The sequence below is a fragment of the Salvelinus fontinalis genome, chromosome 32 (genome assembly GCF_029448725.1).
Source record: "Salvelinus fontinalis isolate EN_2023a chromosome 32, ASM2944872v1, whole genome shotgun sequence".
Taxonomy (NCBI): Eukaryota; Metazoa; Chordata; class Actinopteri; order Salmoniformes; family Salmonidae; genus Salvelinus; species Salvelinus fontinalis.
In genome coordinates, this window is record NC_074696.1 from 31400258 (window position 1) to 31417614 (window position 17357).

The 17357-nt window shown below is 40.3% G+C and overlaps 1 protein-coding gene across 2 annotated transcripts in view; it reads right to left on the reverse strand.

The window, feature by feature from the left end:
• LOC129831079 (KH domain-containing, RNA-binding, signal transduction-associated protein 3-like) overlaps positions 1-17357 on the reverse strand; it is a 204946-nt gene that overhangs the window by 25739 nt on the left and 161850 nt on the right. For both annotated transcript variants that reach the window (XM_055894104.1, XM_055894103.1), the window contains exon 7: positions 1456-1538. In XM_055894104.1, the coding sequence (XP_055750079.1) occupies positions 1456-1538 (83 nt within the window). The remainder of the gene's footprint in view (positions 1-1455; positions 1539-17357) is intronic.

Sequence of the window (17357 nt, forward strand, 5' to 3'; positions counted from 1 at the left end):
GAAAGTTAAATATTTCTAAAAAAAAATTGGGAATTTGGCGCTCTGCCCTTTCACCGGATGTTGTCAAATCGATCCCATTAAAGGGATTTGATCCCTAAGAAGTTCTGTAACTCAGGTCTAACTCATTATAATAGCCTAATATTTTGTTTTCTAGATGAAATGTAGATTTCATTAAAGCCGACAGAATTAGCCTATACAGCCTGAGATTGGTTTGGATGCCGGTTTGATAGAAAAGTAATCCATGCCACGGCTGGGTAGGCCTACCGTCCAGAGAGTTAATTAACGATTAATCATTGAAGAGTGAAGTTGTCCTGATATTTCTTATACCTATCCATGCCTTACACAATGTATACATCGGCAGCCTTTCAACATTCGGCTACATCATTTTCTGCAGATAAACCTATGGCTATCAGTCTACCGCAAACACACATTCACACACTGCATGAGCAGATTAAATTGGTAAAAAATGCTATTTTTTAAAGACCAGAAGAATGTGTTGGCAACTCTGGAGTAGCCTGTAACGTAATTATTTTTGAATGAAAGCCAGGAAACTAGCGCATGAATGAGTCACCTTTCTTATATCACACTTGACTCGAGTCATTTAACATTAATTAACAAACTGTAATTTTAAATAATGAAAATACCCCAAAATAGCTAAATAGCATACTAAATAGGCCAAGCCTAACAAATAAAAAAAAACTGAATAAACGAGTAAATTGAATAAATTAAACAATTAAATTAAGTAGCTCAGATCTTGAAAATATGGGCAACCTTTTCCCCCCTGTATCCACAATGTGCATAAATGAGGCGAATACAGACGATTTCCCTGTTTATATATTTTTTGCACTTTATACAGCCTAGGCGATCATTTTCCACTGCGCCCTCCTCCCCTCCCACAACAAGTAGCCCTATAGCTTATGTCACGTGACGTGCACAGTGGCTGGTATTCATGAAGGGAATATGTCGTTTTGTCACAAAATGATAGTGACACATTTGGTTTGAGGAAAGGGGACCCCTGACAATAATTTAAGAGAATAAAATGTAAATGTGTGCAATGTGTGTTTATGTTGTTTAGGAACTAACTCTTCAAATATAATTTCAGATCCGGTTGGTATTTCACATATTTTCACACAGATCGGGTCGGACCTCGGGTAAACGGGTTCGGGTAGATTCACGAAGACCTCTTGTTCACATGCTGCTAATGGAGAAATAGTATGCTAACAAGCTAATCTGATGTAAAGCATTGATGCAACATCCTGCCAACAATCTCGGACAACCTTCATGTATTTTTGATGAAGACAAAATCCTAATAGGGTCCACTTGATTTGCCCACTCAAGTGTCCTTTTCCCCCCTATTTAAATAATAAACACCAATAACAGACACTACAGTATTGTCTTGCTAAAACAGGGGTGAGGATGATAAGGACACCTGAGAAACAGGAAACGGACTCTTACTTCTGTCCTTGATTGCTGTAACTGTTGTCGTAGGAGTCATAACCCTGGTCATCGTAAGCTGTCCCGTATCCATCATCATATTCCTGGAGATAGAAAGAGAGGATAAAATACATAAAGAACATTTATAAACATCACCACAACTTCATTTTTCTGCACTCTGCCATGGGACTGGTCAGTCCAGGTCACTAAGTCCATCCATGTCATTTGGTGATAACATAGTTTGTTTCTATCTATAGTTGTCTCCCTTAGAACTATACTATTCATCAACCATTTTTTTCACACCTCGGCTAATTCCTTTATTGTACCTCTGTTAATTCCTGGAAGTATGTCAAAAGCAATTCTTCTGATCCCTAAATGTGAATTGTTCCCCAACCGATCATTACAGACAGCTGGATGCTGCTGTAATCAATTAAAGATCGGCACAGATGCTCCAAAATGCATTCAGAAAATCTAACGATTTAATGTGTAAATGTTTATTTTATGCATACGTTAACTGTCATGTATCTGAAGACACCACCCCACACATGTCTACTGTCTTCCAACTACTCTGACATTGAAAATATTTACTGATCTTAAATGCACACATTATTTCTCGATTGGGGGTATATTAGAAGAATGGGGTGTGTACCATTGAGCCACATACAGTACCAGTCAAAAGTTTGGACGCACGTACTCATTCCAGGGTTTTTCTTTACTTTTACTATTTTCTACATTGTAGAATAATAGTGAAGACATACAAACTATAAAATAACACATATGGAATCATGTAGTAACCCCAAAAAATGTAAACACATTTTGACTGGTACTGTACATGTAGCTCTGTTCTTGTGTGTGTGTGTGTGTGTGTGTGTGTGTGTGTGTGTGTGTGTGTGTGTGTGTGTGTGTGTGTGTGTGTGTGTGTGTGTGTGTGTGTGTGTGTGTGTGTGTGTGTGTGTGTGTGTGTGTGTGTGTGTGTGTGTGTGTGTGTGTGTGTGTGTGTGTGCGTGTGCAACAGCCAGATGCATCTCCTCATGCCCCGAGTCCATTTCATCACCATCTATGAAGATGAGCTTGAAACATCTGCTTGAGCTCCAGCAATATCCCCTCTCCTCCCCACTCCTCCCCCTTTAACCCACCCCCACCCCCCAGTCCCCTAACCCCCTGCCTAGTAGAACATCAAAGGGGCGCAGAGCCGCACCCGTCCTAATTTAGGATAAATGGGAATTATGTTCCACAAAGATGTCGACCCCTCGTGACACATCCCTCATCCCCCTCACCCCCAACACTCCACCACTAATTCCATCTGGGTGATTTGCATGAACAAACTGTGAGAATTACAGTGAGAGAGAGAGACAACATACTCATCTCCATGTTATTCTGAAGGCCTCTAATGCCTGATTAGAGACATGCTTCTGCCAGACGTCACCATTTGAATCCACTCTTTTATCTTTAATCCTGAGGAAGCTAACGAACTAACTGTGTATGACGAGGGAAAATAAAGTTCATCAAAGTTGGGCTGGTGCTGTGGTTGTGTAAATCGTTTGCATCCCAAATGGCACCCTATTCCTTCCTAAGTAGTGCACTATATCGGGTGCCAATTGGGAGGCACACTGTTACAAACAGAGTTCCCTGGCCTCTGGTTTTCTAATCACCACAGTATCAACATCAATATTACCATGTTAGATCATGGTGTGTAAATCTGATCATCAACTTTCAACGGTCATGCCGGTTTGTTGGTGGATTATGTATTATGGACTGTAAAGTCATGATACAATGTTTGGCTGTGATGTCAATATGCTAAATACCTACAGTACCAGTCAAAAGTTTGGACACACCTACTCATTAATTAAAAGGGTTTTTCTTTATTTTTACTATTTTCTACATAGTAGAATAATAGTGAAGACGATACAACTATGAAATAACACATATGGAATCATGTAGTAACCAAAAAAGTGTTAAACAAATCTAAATATATTTTATATTTGCGATTATTCAAAGTAGCCAGCCTTTGCCTTGATGACAGCTTTGCACACTCTTGGCATAAATAGTAAAATAGTACAAATAAGAAAAACCCTTGAATGAGTAGCTGTGTCCAAACTTTTGTCTGGTACTGTATATAATTCACTGCTCAAAAAAATAAAGGGAACACTTAAACAACACAATGTAACTCCAAGTCAATCACACTTCTGTGAAATCAAACTGTCCACTTAGGAAGCAACACTGATTGACAATCAATTTCACATGCTGTTGTGCAAATGGAATAGACAAAAGGTGGAAATTATAGGCAATTAGCAAGACACCCCCTAAAAAACAGGAGTGATTCTGCAGGTGGTGACCACAGACCACTTCTCAGTTCCTATGCTTCCTGGCTGATGTTTTGGTCACTTTTGAATGCTGGCGGTGCTCTCACTCTAGTGGTAGCATGAGACGGAGTCTACAACCCACACAAGTGGCTCAGGTAGTGCAGTTCATCCAGGATGGCACCTCAATGCGAACTGTGGCAAAAAGGTTTGCTGTGTCTGTCAGCGTAGTGTCCAGAGCATGCAGGCACTACCAGGAGACAGGCCAGTACATCAGGAGACGTGGAGGAGGCCGTAGGAGGGCAACAACCCAGCAGCAGGACCGCTACCTCCGCCTTTGTGCAAGGAGGTGCACTGCCAGCGCCCTGCAAAATGACCTCCAGCAGGCCACAAATGTGCATGTGTCAGCATATGGTCTCACAAGGGGTCTGAGGATCTCATCTCGGTACCTAATGGCAGTCAGGCTACCTCTGGCGAGCACATGGAGGGCTGTGCGGCCCCACAAAGAAATGCCACCCCACACCATGACTGACCCATCGCCAAACCGGTCATGCTGGAGGATGTTGCAGGCAGCAGAACGTTCTCCACGGCGTCTCCAGACTCTGTCACGTCTGTCACATGTGCTCATGTGCTCAGTGTGAACCTGCTTTCATCTGTGAAGAGCACAGGGCGCCAGTGGCGAATTTGCCAATCTTGGTGTTCTCTGGCAAATGCCAAACGTCCTGCACGGTGTTGGGCTGTAAGCACAACCCCCACCTGTGGATGTCGGGCCCTCATACCACCCTCATAGAGTCTGTTTCTGACCGTTTGAGCAGACACATGCACATTTGTGGCCTGCTGGAGGTCATTTTGCAGGGCGCTGGCAGTGCACCTCCTTGCACAAAGGCGGAGGTAGCGGTCCTGCTGCTGGGTTGTTGCCCTCCTACGGCCTCCTCCACGTCTCCTGATGTACTGGCCTGTCTCCTGGTAGTGCCTGCATGCTCTGGACACTACGCTGACAGACACAGCAAACCTTTTTGCCACAGTTCGCATTGAGGTGCCATCCTGGATGAACTGCACTACCTGAGCCACTTGTGTGGGTTGTAGACTCCGCCTCATGCTACCACTAGAGTGAGAGCACCGCCAGCATTCAAAAGTGACCAAAACATCAGCCAGGAAGCATAGGAACTGAGAAGTGGTCTGTGGTCACCACCTGCAGAATCACTCCTGTTTTGGGGGGTGTCTTGCTAATTGCCTATAATTTCCACCTTTTGTCTATTCCATTTGCACAACAGCATGTGAAATTTATTGTCAATCAGTGTTGCTTCCTAAGTGGACAGTTTGATTTCACAGAAGTGTGATTGACTTGGAGTTACATTGTGTTGTTTAAGTGTTCCCTTTATTTTTTTGAGCAGTGTATATCATATGATTCATATTTGAAGAGTTTCATTCCAAAATGGAAAATATCCATTTTTAGAAATGTTTGTAAATTATATTTTATTGTTTCAAGAAATTATGAAAGAGATTGTTTTTTTCATTATCTGATCATACCCTAAGACATGCTAATCTCTCACCATTATCAATAACAGGGGAGGTTAGCATGTCTTGGGGGTATGCTCTTTGATTCTCTGTAATTTTCTAGCTCATCATTATTCACAATTCATTCAGGGTTATCCGTAATCATGGTAGCATCCACAATAATGTAGAAGTGTTTAGAAACATATATTATTATTTACAATAATAGTGACTCCAAAATTACACAATACATTATTTACCACAAAATACTCTGAAACACAATCAAAATGAACTGCAGATGCATCCAAAAAAATGTCTAGTCACACGCTTGATGTAGTCATCAGGTGTTAGGAATATGGGACCAAATATTAAACTTCTGACTACTTTATTTATAAGAATCTCATGGGGTGTCAATAATTTCATCCATACCTTTTTGACAGAAAAAAAATATGACATAAATACATAAATACATAAATATTGTTACATTTCATTGCCCTTATGCCTAAAACAAATGCAATATAGACAAAAACAAATAACAATGAAATTAAATATCCATATAAATATCTATTAATGTTTATTTTCCCCCATTGAAAACACTCATATATCTGTCTAGGTTGGAGCTGTTGTTGTTACAATATAACACATCATTTTAATTCTGAACTGGAATAAACTGATTGATCACATCACACAGCCGTATAACAGAACACACACAGTTTTTTTGATAGTGCAACCCTAAGTAACAGTACAGATAAAAAATGATCAGGCCTACTGTACATCTTACTGTAGAAATGATTGTTGAAAGAAAGTCTAGGTTGGAACTGTTGCTGTTAAAATACAATACATATGTTTTATTCTGAACTGGAATAAACGGATTGATCACATCACACAGATGTAGACCAGAACACACACAGCAGTCCTAATGAGCATGTCTATTCTGGGCTCTGTTTTTGATATTACAACACTGAGGTCGTGCTCAGCCTTCAAACTGTTTCTGTACTTGTTTTTGAAGTATGTCAGAGTTGAGAACCCTGACTCGCATAGGTATGTGGTGACAAACTGGACCAGAACATCATCTGCTTTCTCAGTCAGGCAGGAGACCACTTCCTGTAGATGAGCAGCCCAGAACTGTGTGAGTATGTTTACCTCAAAAAGCATCTTGCTCCAATCAGTTTATTCCAGTTCAGAATAACAATTGTATTATAACAGTAACAGTTCCAACCTAGACTAGTTTTCAACAGTAATTTCTACAGTAAGATGTACAGTAGGCCTAATCATTTTTCATCTTCATCTGTACTGTTACTAGGGTTGCACTCTCAGTAGCTAGCTTGCTTTGGTGAATGTTAGCTAGTTGCTGTGTACAAGGCCAGGGGATTGTTTGAAAGAGAAACTCACATCTACTACTATGAGAGTTAGTACTCCCTTATTTCTGCTGATCGTCACCTGTTATAAAATGACAACAATGCCTTGCAAGCTGAAGTACTCTTCAACTGTCAAAGCACTTTTTCCTGAAGCATTCTGCCCTGTTCTGAAAGAACCCCCTGGGGTTTACCATCATATTCATTTGTTCTGCATACCTGCATACCTATAACATGATGCTGCCACCACTATGCTTGAAAATATGGAGAGTGGTACTCAGTAATGTATTGTATTTGCCCCAAACATACACTTTGTATTCAGGACAAAAAAGTGAATTGCTTTACCACATTTTTGCAGTATTACTTTAATACCTTGTTGCCAACAGGATGCATGTTTTGGAATATATTTATTCTATACAGGCTTCCTTATTTACACTCTGTCAATCAGGTTAATATTGTGGTGTAACTACAATGTTGTGTTGTTGATCCATCCTCAGTTTTCTCCTATCACAGGCATTAAACTCTGTAACTGTTTTGGCTTTATTGTGAAATCCCTGAGCGGTTTCCTTCCTCTCTGGCAACTGAGCTAGGAAGGACGCCTTTATCTTTGCAGTGACTGGGTGTATTGATACATCATCCAAAGTGTAATTAATCACTTCACCATTCTCAAACGGATATTCAATGTCTGTTTATATATTTTTTTACCCATCTACCAATGGGTGCCCTTCTTTGCGAGGCATTGGAAAACCTCCCTGGTCTTTGTGGTTGCATCTGTGTTTGAAATTCACTGCTCGACTGAAGAACCTTACAGATAATTGTATGTGTGGGGTACAGATATGAGGTAGTCATTCAAAAATCATGTTAAACACTATTATTGCACATAGTGAGTCCATGCAACTTATTATATGACTTGTTCATCAAATGGTTACTCCTGCACTTATTGAGGCTTGCCATAACAAAGGGGTTGAATACTTATTGAGTAAAGACATTTCAGCTTTCATTTTTTATTAATTTGTAGAAATGTCGAAAAACATCATTCCACTTTTACATTATTGTGTGTAGGCCATAGACAAAATATCTCTAATGAATCCATTTTAAATTCAGGCTGTAACACAACAAAATGTGTGAATACTTTCTGATGGCACGTCTATTAATATTAAATTGTGGAAAATCTCAGCAAAATGGTCAAATTAAAACCATGTATCTGTGGCTGATCAAGTATGCATAGTTAGCCTCACTTATCAAATAAATTAGGCTCAGTTGAGTATGAAAAGCCAGAGGGAGATGATCCTAGATCGGAGGAGAGAAAATATATTTTTGGGGTCTAGCGGAGGAGACAGTCAACCCAGAAATATAACTCATTTTCAAGTTGTCAATAAATAATAAAACAGTTGGAAATCTCCACAGCCATTGGATTCACTAATCCAGTTCAAGAATCTATACAACTATTATTTGTATCTGAAATGTATGCCTGCATGATGAACGACACAGAAAAGTTATTGTCCATATCTTGTTTGATTAGTCAGTTGTAACAACATTGAGAAAACAAATACTGTTCAACATGCTTAATTAATGACTAGCATTTGCAGTATATTCATATAATGAATAACATTATGGAATCATCACTTTCTCTGTCAGACACAATAATAAGGTCAATGCTGGTGATTTCTCATGTTCTACTCTGTTGCATAGATCCATTTTTAAAGACATCCTCTCAGCATTACAAGACTAATCATATGTCCTGACCCCATGTAGTTGATAGTATCATGGCCTTGGTTATAATCTAATAGATGATTATGAGTGTAATGAGACAATATCGTTCTATAGAACAGAAGGCTGTACTACAAAGCCAAGCTCTGGTTTCTCCATAAAACGTAAAACGTCTCTCAGATAAATATACAACAAAAACATAGTTAGCTCTGCAAGGAAGGTGCCGGGGATCAAGCAGACCAGTCAGGAGGTCATGCATTACAAAGGAGCCCTCACAAAGGCCCACAAGGTACTGATGGATCCCAGACAGCCTCTTTACCAGGAGTTTGAGCTACACCTCTCGGGCGACGTTATAGGGAACCAGGGCACAAAAAGAATAGAGACAGGTAACATTTTGTCTCAGTGGCTTCTGAATGTTAAAAACCAGCAGGCCGGTACAGGTGACATTGTACTTGACTGAGTGTGTTGATTTTTATTATGTATATGGTGTACAGATGAATCATTGATCTGTCATGCATTGCACCTTTTCTACCTGCGTTTATTGTCAGTATAAGACTAAGCTTGATGATGTGTTTTTATACACTGAGTGTATAAAACATTAAGAACACCTGCTCTTTCCATGACATAGACTGACCAGGTGACTACTTTACAGGTGAAAGTTATGATCTCTTAATGATGTCACTTGTTAAATCCACTTCAATCAGTGTCGATGAAGGGGAGGAGACAGGTTAAAGAAGGGTTTTTAAGCCTTGAGACAATTGAGACATGGATTGTGTGTGTATGCCATTCAGAGGGTGAATGGGCAAGACAAAAGTGCACCAGTTTGGTGCACCAGTTTGTGTCAAGAACTGCAACGCTGCTGGGTTGTTCATGCTCAACAGTTTCCCATGTGTATCAAGAACAGTCCACCAACCAAAGGACATACAGTCAACTTGACACAACTGTGAGAAGCACTGGAGTCAACATGGGCCAGCAGCATCTCTCTGGAACCTTTTCGACACCTTGTAGAGTCCATGCCTCGACGAATTGTTCTGACGAAAAACTCATCTCAATATTAGGAAGGTGTTCTTAATGTTTTGTACACTCAGTGTATATGCACTGTGCTGCAAACAAGATTTCCCCACAGGGATAAAAAAAAGCCATTATCTTCTCTTTAACATAACCATGGATGAAGCAAAATGGAAGCACTCAGAGCAAAGGATACATTTATGGTTGACAATCTATTTGAAGGCTACTGTCCCTTACCATGTAATGGAGATGTAATTCCTCTCTCAGACCCATCGCTGTTGACTCTATCAGGGTGCTGCCTTTCCTCATTTCAGTGTTGTTACTGTGTGATGTTCAGTGCCACTTTAAATCCACATTAGAGCCTAACAATGTCATGTTATTGTCGTTTAACTTACCATCTCCACTCTACGTGAGTTAGAGGAGAACTCAACCCAGAAAATGACTGTTTTACTAAGCATGCTTGCAGGTTAACAACATATTTTCATCTCAAATCAAATCAAATTGTATTGGTCACATGCATATATTTATCAGATGTTATTGCGGATGTAGTGAAATGCTTGTGTTCCTAGCTCCAACAGTGCAGCAGTATCGAACAATTCACAACAACGCACACAAATCTAAGAGTAAAATAATGGAATTAAGAAATCTAGAAATGTTAGGACGAGCAATGTCGGAGTGGCACTGACTAAAATACAGTATAAGCAAAGTTGCTTAGGAGCTAGCAGCAGAGCTGCCACGTATGTCGTCGCCATCTTTCAATTGCTTTTATTATGTTAGCAAGACTTTTCTTTAGAAAGATGAGCGTTTGGGAAATTCAAACAACTTTTCAATCAGAAACTTGACTGCGATAGGTAATGCCTTTGTTTCGCCTCTTGCAAATCACTGATAGCACAGCTCAGTAACTAGCAGTATGAATTAAATGTGTTGGAGGGAGAAATGAGGGCACACACACATAGCACTTATACAATACGGCTACATTTCCAAGTTTAAACAGGATTAGCATGTCAGAAAGGGATGGATGGAGAGAGGGGAGCAGACAGACGAGAAAGAGAAAGGGAGCAGAAGAGAGGACAGAGAGAGAGAGAGAGAGAGAGAGAGAAGAGAGAGAGAGAAAGAGAGAGGGCAAAGAGAACAGAGAGAGAGAGAGAGCAGACGGAAAAAGTAAATAGAGCAGAGAGAGAGAGACAGCGAGAGGAAAGAGACAGCTCCTAAGTGAGTCTTTCATTTGTATGCCAGAGGAGAGCATGAGATGCGTGTTGTTAAAAGATAAGGGCTGCCCTCAGAGGCCATAGAGACTAACAGAGGCTCTGGCACTGCATGTTTCAACAACAGTATCACAGATGCTTTACTGTGCTCTACAATATACCCGGTGGATCAGAGGAACAGATACAGAGGGATGCTGCTGAAATACAAAGGGGAGGTTTGGAGTCTCACACCACCACAGCATCTCCATGTGAGTTAGACATTATACAACCATCATCATCATTGTCATTTCAAATGGTATTCATATGCTGTTTTTAACCTATATTTACGAACAAATAAAGTACATGTCATTGTTAAATTATACAGTACAGATGAAGGATCTTAAATTGATCATCATGTTGCAGGAAATGTAAAATTTGCAGTGCATTTGAGGTTTAAAAAAGACCTATGAAGTTATTATTTTCAGACTTGATTTTCCCTTAAGGAAAATTTCTATGAATTATAATCCACATAATAATTCAATGTATTGTTGCTGCAGGATGATTTTCCTGCATCTGTGTTTGGTGTACAGTGTAAGGAAGTGTGCCCAATACCCTATAATGACAAAGCAAAAGCAGATCTTTACATTATTTTTCAAATGTATTAAAAATACTCAGTACTTTGTTGAAGCACCTTTAGCAGCGATTACAGCCTTGAGTCTTCTTGGGTATGACACTACAAGCTTGGCACACCTGTATTTGTGGAGTTTCTCCCATTCTTCTCTGCAGATCCTTTCAAGCACTGTCAGGTTGGATGGGGAACATTGCTGCACAGCTATTTTCAGGTCTCTCCAGAAATGTTTGATCGGTTTTAAGTGTTGGCTCTGGCTGGGTCGCTCAAAGGCATTCAGAGACTTCAGGTCGTTGTCCTGTTGGAAGGTGAATCTTCGCCCCAAAAGTCCTGAGCACTCTGGAGCAGATTTTCATCAAGGATCTCTTTGGACTTTGCTCTGTTCATCTTTCTCTCGATCCTGACTAGTCTCTCAGTCCCTGCCGCAGAAATAAATCCACACAGCATGATGCTACCACCACTATGCTTCACCGTAGAGACGGTGCCAGGTTTCCTCCAGACGTGACGCTTGGCATTCAGGCCAAAGAGTTCAATCTTGTTTTCATCAGACCAGAGAATCTTGTTTATCATGGTCTGAGAGTCTTTAGGCGCCTTTTGGCAAACTCTAAGCGGGCTGTTATGTGCCATTTACTGAGGAGTTGCTTCCGTCTGGCCACTCTAGCATAAAGGCCTGATTGGTGGAGCGCTGCAGAGATGGTTGTCCTTTTGGAAGGTTCTTCCATCTGCACAGAGGAACTCTGGAGCTCTGTTAGAGTGACCATTGGGTTCTTGTTCACCTCCCTGACCAAGGCCCTTCTCCCCAGATTGCTCAGTTTGGCCGAGCGGCCAGCTCTAGGAAGAGCTTGCCGCTCATGGTGGTGGTTCCAAACTTCTTCCATTAAAGAATGATGGAGGCCACCGTGTTCTTGGGGACCTTCAATGCTGCTGACATTTGTTGGTACGCTTCACCAGATCTGTGCCTCGACACAATCCTGTCTCGGAGCTCTATGGACAATTCCTTCGACCTCACGGCTTTGTTTTTGCTCTGACATGCGCTGTCAACTGTGGGACCTTATATAGACAGGTGTGTGCCTTTCATAATTATGTCTAATCAATAGAATTTACCACAGGTGGACTCCAATCAAGTTGTAGAAACATCTCAAGGATGATCAATGGAAACAGGACGCAACTAAGCTCAATTGCGAGTCTCATAGCAAAGGGTCTGAATACTTATGTATGTAACTTGTAGATATACACATTTAACCGCATTCAGGAGCATTAGACTGTTGTCAGCTACAATTTAACACCTAACACACATTTGTGGCCTGCTGGAGGTCATTTTGCAGGGCTCTGGCAGTGCACCTCCTTGCACTAAGGCGGAGGTACCGGTCCTGCTGCTGGGTTGTTGCCCTCCTACGGCCTCCTCCACGTCTCCTGATGTACTGGCCTGTCTCCTGGTAGCGCCTGCATGCTCTGGACTCTACGCTGACAGACACAGCAAATCTTTTTGCCACAGTTCGCATTGATGTGCCATCCTGGATGAACTACACTACCTGAGCCACTTGTGTGGGTTGTAGACTCCGTCTAATGCTACCACTAGAGTGAGAGCACCGCCAGCATTCAAAAGTGACCAAAACATCATCCAGGAAGCATAGGAACTGAGAAGTGGTCTGTGGTCACCACCTGCAGAATCACTCCTGTTTTGGGGGGTGTCTTGCTAATTGCCTATAATTTCCACCTTTTGTCTATTCCATTTGCACAACAGCATGTGAAATCTATAGTCAATCAGTGTTGCTTCCTAATTGGACAGTTTGATTTCACAGAAGTGTGATTGACTTGGAGTTACATTGTGTTGTTTAAGTGTTCCCTTTATTTTTTTGAGCAGTGTATTACAAATTTTCATCATAAATTTCTGATTGGTTGTGACCGCTGCCCACGATGGTTCCACCAGTCCTGTATGAAAACCATCCCATCATTGGAGTATTATGTCTGCGCTGCCTGTCAGGACTAGGTTAGGCTTGAGTTCCAGGCGACGGTATCACCTGGAAAACTTCCCATAAAGTGGACTATACATTCAGTCGAACTGTTGCAGCTTTCCAATTTGTTTATGATATTTATTGGTTTTTATATTTGATTTACTGTCATTTTATATGTTATTATGCAAAGATTTAAATTTGTATTGCCTATTTAATACTTGTTAACAAACTTAACTTTCTGTGATGTTTTTGTGTTATTGTGTGATAATATTTCTGTATTATCTCTATTTTCTTAAACATTAGAAAAATTATCTAAAATAAATGCTTGTTTCTTTATACTTTCATTTTGCTTTCTGTGGCACACACTACTGGTCAACATGAACTACCAAAATGTTTCAGAAGTGTGCCAGGCCTTGCAGTCCCAAGATAGAAGGGGGGGAGAATTTCGGCAGTCAGAGTCAAATACTTTCTATAGAACAAACTTCACATCAGGATAAGCAACCGAAATGAATAATTAATAGACTAGTACATTTGAAACAAATAGCCAAACCGAAAACTGCAGACATTACTAGTGCCTCCTCGCGTCAAACCATAAAAATTCAAATGAAACGCAGCCTAACGTGATCAGAAATTTCAACTAGCAAGCAAGTCGCAGCATTGAAGAATTGAGTGTGTGCGCGTTCACGCAAAGGGGGGGAGCTATTCGGCACAACACTGGAACTCATGAGAAGAAAAAAATGACCTTTAAAATAAAGCATTGCATGCATATCATCACATTTGCGTAGTGACATAGAGCAGTAGAGGCTCTTAGAGAAGTTGCACACATGAGAAAAAAAATGTGTGGAGGTTGGTTCGGGAAATGTTGGGCCTTTTATTAATGCATTTCTAGCAATTCTACGTCATTTCACATGACTGGAGACTCTGGCGTAATCTTTTTTTTATGACACATTCAAGACAACTGGGTAATCGGGAAAAAACAAGCTACGACTGGGAAGATTTGTTTTGGACGGTCATCCAACTTGGAATTCCAATTGGGGAACTCTAGCCACTTTCCAGAACCTTTCTGACCTGAAGATCACTGACGTCATGATTCAACCTCTTTTTTTGTCCAAGTTCCCAGTTGTCTTGAAAGCATCATAATACCTCACAAATGATTGAAATGACAGGCTACCTTGACACAGACAAACTGAGAATCTGTATTCAATGAAAACGACCTTGTCTTGAATCCATCAATAGCCTATGCCTAGGTGTGTGGAGACATATTTTATGGTACAATATGAGGAGTATATTATAGTCCTAAAAATGCTTTTCAGTTTCACTGACTCACCCAACGATGCGCAGCTCACTTGCTGGTGATGGAATATGCGGTCGTGCCAAAAGCCTCTCTATCTCTCTCCCTCTCTTGTTTTACTTTGTAAAACAATATTTGGAAGAGAAGTTGATCAAATATTTTGGTAGCCTACAGCTGACAGATTAGAGTCTTCTCTTTTCAGCAGGAGCCATTTGCTTTCCATCATGTGTTTTCCCGAGATTATAAACGAATTGAAATATTGCGAAAGGCACGTTTTGTTTGGATGATGTTTGTTTACTGACATATTTGCCACACGTTCCAGACTGTAGGCTATGCCTTGTTATTGAGCTCCACTCCACACCTAGTCTAAAATAAGCTATTTATACTCTGTGGCAAAATTTTAGCCTTTCTCATGGTGTAGTAGGTTATTCTGAATGATGTCATTTCTTTCTGAACAGACAGCAGTAACTATAACTTTGGCAAATGTATTTCGATTCATCAGGCATGCCGCAGCTCCTCCAGAACCCTTTGCGTGCCTCTATAAAGAAATAAATGATAAAGTGCAGTGCTGGAGAGATGAGAGTTGCATTGCTCATGTCTGTCTGAGCAGAGGGAAGGGGAGAGATCATAGAAAGCAAATCTAATTTTAGTTATGTGAGAGATACGGGGGGCGGGGCTGGAGAATTAACGCAGAGACAACTCAAATTAACTTTGATCGCTTTTATAAAAATGTTTACATTGCAAATAGTAACAATTATTTTTCATGCCACTGAGAGGTACCGGATCCGGCCAAATAGGTTCCGGAACAAAACAGTCCAAAACGGAGAGGTGCCGGATTCTGTTCCTGCAGGATTCGGGCTCAAATTCAGCACGATTTTTAAGTCAAAACTGTAACTAGGCCACTCAGGAACATTCAACGTTGTCTTGGTAAGCAACTCCTGTGTATATGCTGTCCCCAGTCCACCTTGCTGTCCCCAGTCCACCTGACCTTGCTGCTGTTCCAGTTTCAACTGTTCTGCCTGCGGTTATGGAACCGCCACCTGTCCCAGACCTGCTTTTTTCAACTCTTAATGATCGGCTATGAAAAGCCAACTGAAAATTATTCATGATTATTATTTGACCATGCTTGTCACTTATGAACATTTTGAACATCTTGGCATAGTTCTGTTATAATCTCCTCCCGGCACAGCCAGAAGAGGACTGGCCACCCCTCATAGCCTGGTTCCTCTCCAGGTTTCTTCCTAGGTTTTGACCTTTCTAGGGAGTTTTTCCTAGCCACCGTGCTTCTACACCTGCATTGCTTGCTGTTTGGGGTTTTAGGCTGGGTTTCTGTACAGCACTTCGAGATATTAGCTGATGTACGAAGGGCTATATCAAATAAACTTGATTGATTGATTGATATATTTGGCCTTGTGTTTTAGGTAATTGTCCTGCTGAAAGGTGAACTTGCCTCCTAGTATCTGTTGGAAAGAAGATTGAACCATGTTTTCCTCTAGGATTCTTATCCTAAAAAACTCTCTAGTCCTTGCCGATGAAAAGCATACCCATACATGATGTGGCCACCACCATGCTTGAAAATATGAAGAGTGGCACACAGTGATGTGTTGTGTTGGATTTGCCCCAAACATAACGCTTTTTTTAAAATTATTATTATTTTTTTTTTTTTTTTTTTTTTTCTGGGGGGTGGATCAGCTTAATATTGCGGAAAGAATGTTGCTTCCAATGTAATTGTCTGCATCATTTCCAATCCTCCATATTTTTTGGAGTAAATATATATATCCATTCACGTATGCATACATATACACATATATACATACACATACCTACATAGACACACATACTTTTTTTAAAGACTATACCTTTATTATTATTGCTCCAAGATGACCTATGACTCCAAGATGACTTAGCAGTTCAGTTCAGTTCAGACGTCATTTTTGTCCTCGTACTGTCTTGTCCTGTATATATATATTTACACCTTCTTCGCATATCTTTTATATTTTTTTTATTATCCAAGAACTCAACTACAAAAGCTTTCCTGCAACCCGCCTCACCAATTACAACAAAAAAGTATTATTTACCTCAAATCTGAAAATCCACAGTGAAGCTAACCAGGGGCTAATCAGAAGTTAGCCAGAAAGCTAACCAGAAGTTTTTTTTATTTTTTTTTATTTTTTATTTTTTAAATTATATATCCATTCACGTATGCATACATATACACATATATACATACACATACCTACATAGACATACATACTTTTTTAAAGAGTATACCTTTATTATTATTCCCCGCAAACCCTACCACCGATCCCCCAATTGGAATAAACTGATAAACATTTCTGTTTTTACCTTCAATTTATACATCTTATACACATTTTACAGACACAGTCTACTTTATAATAGTTTTCTCTTGTTTGTTCTTAGTCCTTCCTCTATTTCTGTTGTCCATCCAGTTTGATTTCCACTTGTAACTGTGCTATTTCACAATAGCTCCGCACCTATACACATTTCACAGATCCCGTATGCCCTACATTGTTTATCTTGTTATTAGTCCCACCCTTCAGCTCCACTCAACCTTTCCCATCTATCTTCCAACATCATCCATTTCGGATTTTTATTTGCCATATATTTTTCAACTGTGCTGTGATGCTTCACAAAAGATTTGAATCTTCCTATTCTCATAGCTTCCACGGATTGTAAATTAAAAATAAACATTTTTGCTAAAATAATTATTATATTATTGATTGATTGACTATGGCTTTTCAAATCCCCCAGTATTGCTATCTGTAGCGTTAGTTCTACGCAAATGTTGCAATTCTTCAACCATTCCTGGACCTGTGACCAAAAACGAGCTACATGCGGACAATACCAAAATAAATGGTCTAATGACTCTGCCTCCTCACAGCAGAATCTACAGAGCTGGGAAGATTGTATCCCCCATATATATAACATTCTATTAGTTGCAAGAATTTTGTACAATAATTTAAATTGAAAAATTCGA